At 29.8% G+C, this 1,498-nt stretch overlaps 1 protein-coding gene across 2 annotated transcripts in view; it reads left to right on the top strand.

Moving 5' to 3' along the window:
• Window positions 1–368: 368 nt before the first annotated feature.
• Window positions 369–1,498, top strand: part of zgc:73226 — a 28,590-nt gene continuing 27,460 nt past the window's right edge. Inside the window, exon 1 of one of the 2 annotated variants that reach the window (XR_012405798.1) lies at window positions 369–568. Coding sequence is in view for 1 of the 2 variants with exons in the window: in NM_205570.2 (NP_991133.2) it covers window positions 526–568 (43 nt within the window). In the remaining variant the exon portion in view is untranslated. The remainder of the gene's footprint in view (window positions 569–1,498) is intronic. The other variant, NM_205570.2, reaches the window with a different exon arrangement.

Raw genomic sequence — 1,498 nt, 5'->3', positions numbered from 1 at the left:
TTAACATTTTTAATTTCTATAGCTCCTGAGAATCCAAAAAGAGCCACATATTGATAAATAATGTTATGATAACTGTTTTAACATGAAGTCATGATGTTACAGTTATGAACACAACCACAAAAACTAGTTTTGATATATTAACAATAGGACATTTACAACAGATCTTCATGAAACTTGATCTTTTCTGATGTTTTGGCATCGAATTATTATTTTTTGCACATATACCATGTAAATTTGGCTTTTTTTTCTTTTATTTTCAAAAAGACAAAGCCAGTTTTATGTTAAACTGGTCTTGTGGTCACATTTATTTAATTAATTACTGAAAACATCCATGAGCCACCGAGCGCCCCCTGGAGGAATGAACGGTTATTACTTCAATGGCTTAGCAGTGATGACAAGCAGCCGCCCAAACACACCCACAACAGTGCAGTGAACACACACAAACATAAGACTGATAAACACGGACAAAGAGAGACGAAAGAATCCGAAATAAGTGCATCTCCTCCTGAACTCCCTTTTCCCGCCATGGCTCTGTCAGGATCTCAATCACCGGATGATGCTTTACACGGTAAGACAACCGCATGCTTCTACATCTTTACATAATAACATTGTTTAACTATTATTACGTATGACATGTGTATACATTCACATAATAATTACGTTTTAAGTGTGTTCATTCGATTTCACGTTCATAACATATATAGTTATGTTACAGTCGACCACAAATCCAGTCATAAGTGTCCATTTTGTGGATATTGAGATTTATACATCATTTAAAAGTTAAATAATAATCTTTCCATTAATGTATATATTTTGTTATGGCAGGTCAGTATTTGACCCAGATATGAATATTTAAATATATGAAACCTGAAGGGGCAAAATAAATCATAATACTGAGAAAATCATCATTAAAGTTGTTAAAATTAAGTGCATAGGAATGCACAATGCTAATCTATTGGGTTTTGATATATTTAAAGCAGAAAAATTGACAGAATGTTTAAATATTTACTTAATATCCTAATGATTTTGGTCATAAAAGAAAAATTGACAATTTTGGCCCATGTATTTTTGATCAATTGCTAAACATTTGCCCATAATATGGACAAAGACTCATATTTATTTCTAGTCAATTGGAGTTATTTTAATTTTAAATAAATGCAATCATAAATATGATTGAAAATGCATTAGATTTAAATTCAGTTTTAAGATAACCTAGCTTAAGAAAACAAAAATGGACAATATTGATGGGCGCATATTTATAGTAAAATGTAGTTAGTTTCAATTTAAATACATGCAATCATAAATATATTTGCATAAATGTACATAAATAAATATAAAAATAGAAGTGCATTAGATTTAAATTCAGTTTTAAGTTATTCTAGCCTAATTCTAGATTAAATTTATAATTTAAAACTAAAGTATATTGAACTTGCGGCTTTGATTATTGTACATGTGCACTTTTATTTATCCGTGTCATTGTTTGGTCTGTATTGTTATG

The sequence above is a fragment of the Danio rerio genome, chromosome 5 (assembly GCF_049306965.1).
Source record: "Danio rerio strain Tuebingen ecotype United States chromosome 5, GRCz12tu, whole genome shotgun sequence".
Classification (NCBI taxonomy): Eukaryota; Metazoa; Chordata; class Actinopteri; order Cypriniformes; family Danionidae; genus Danio; species Danio rerio.
Note: the sequence above shows the minus strand (reverse complement) of the source record. Positions and strands in the feature narration are given on the sequence as shown.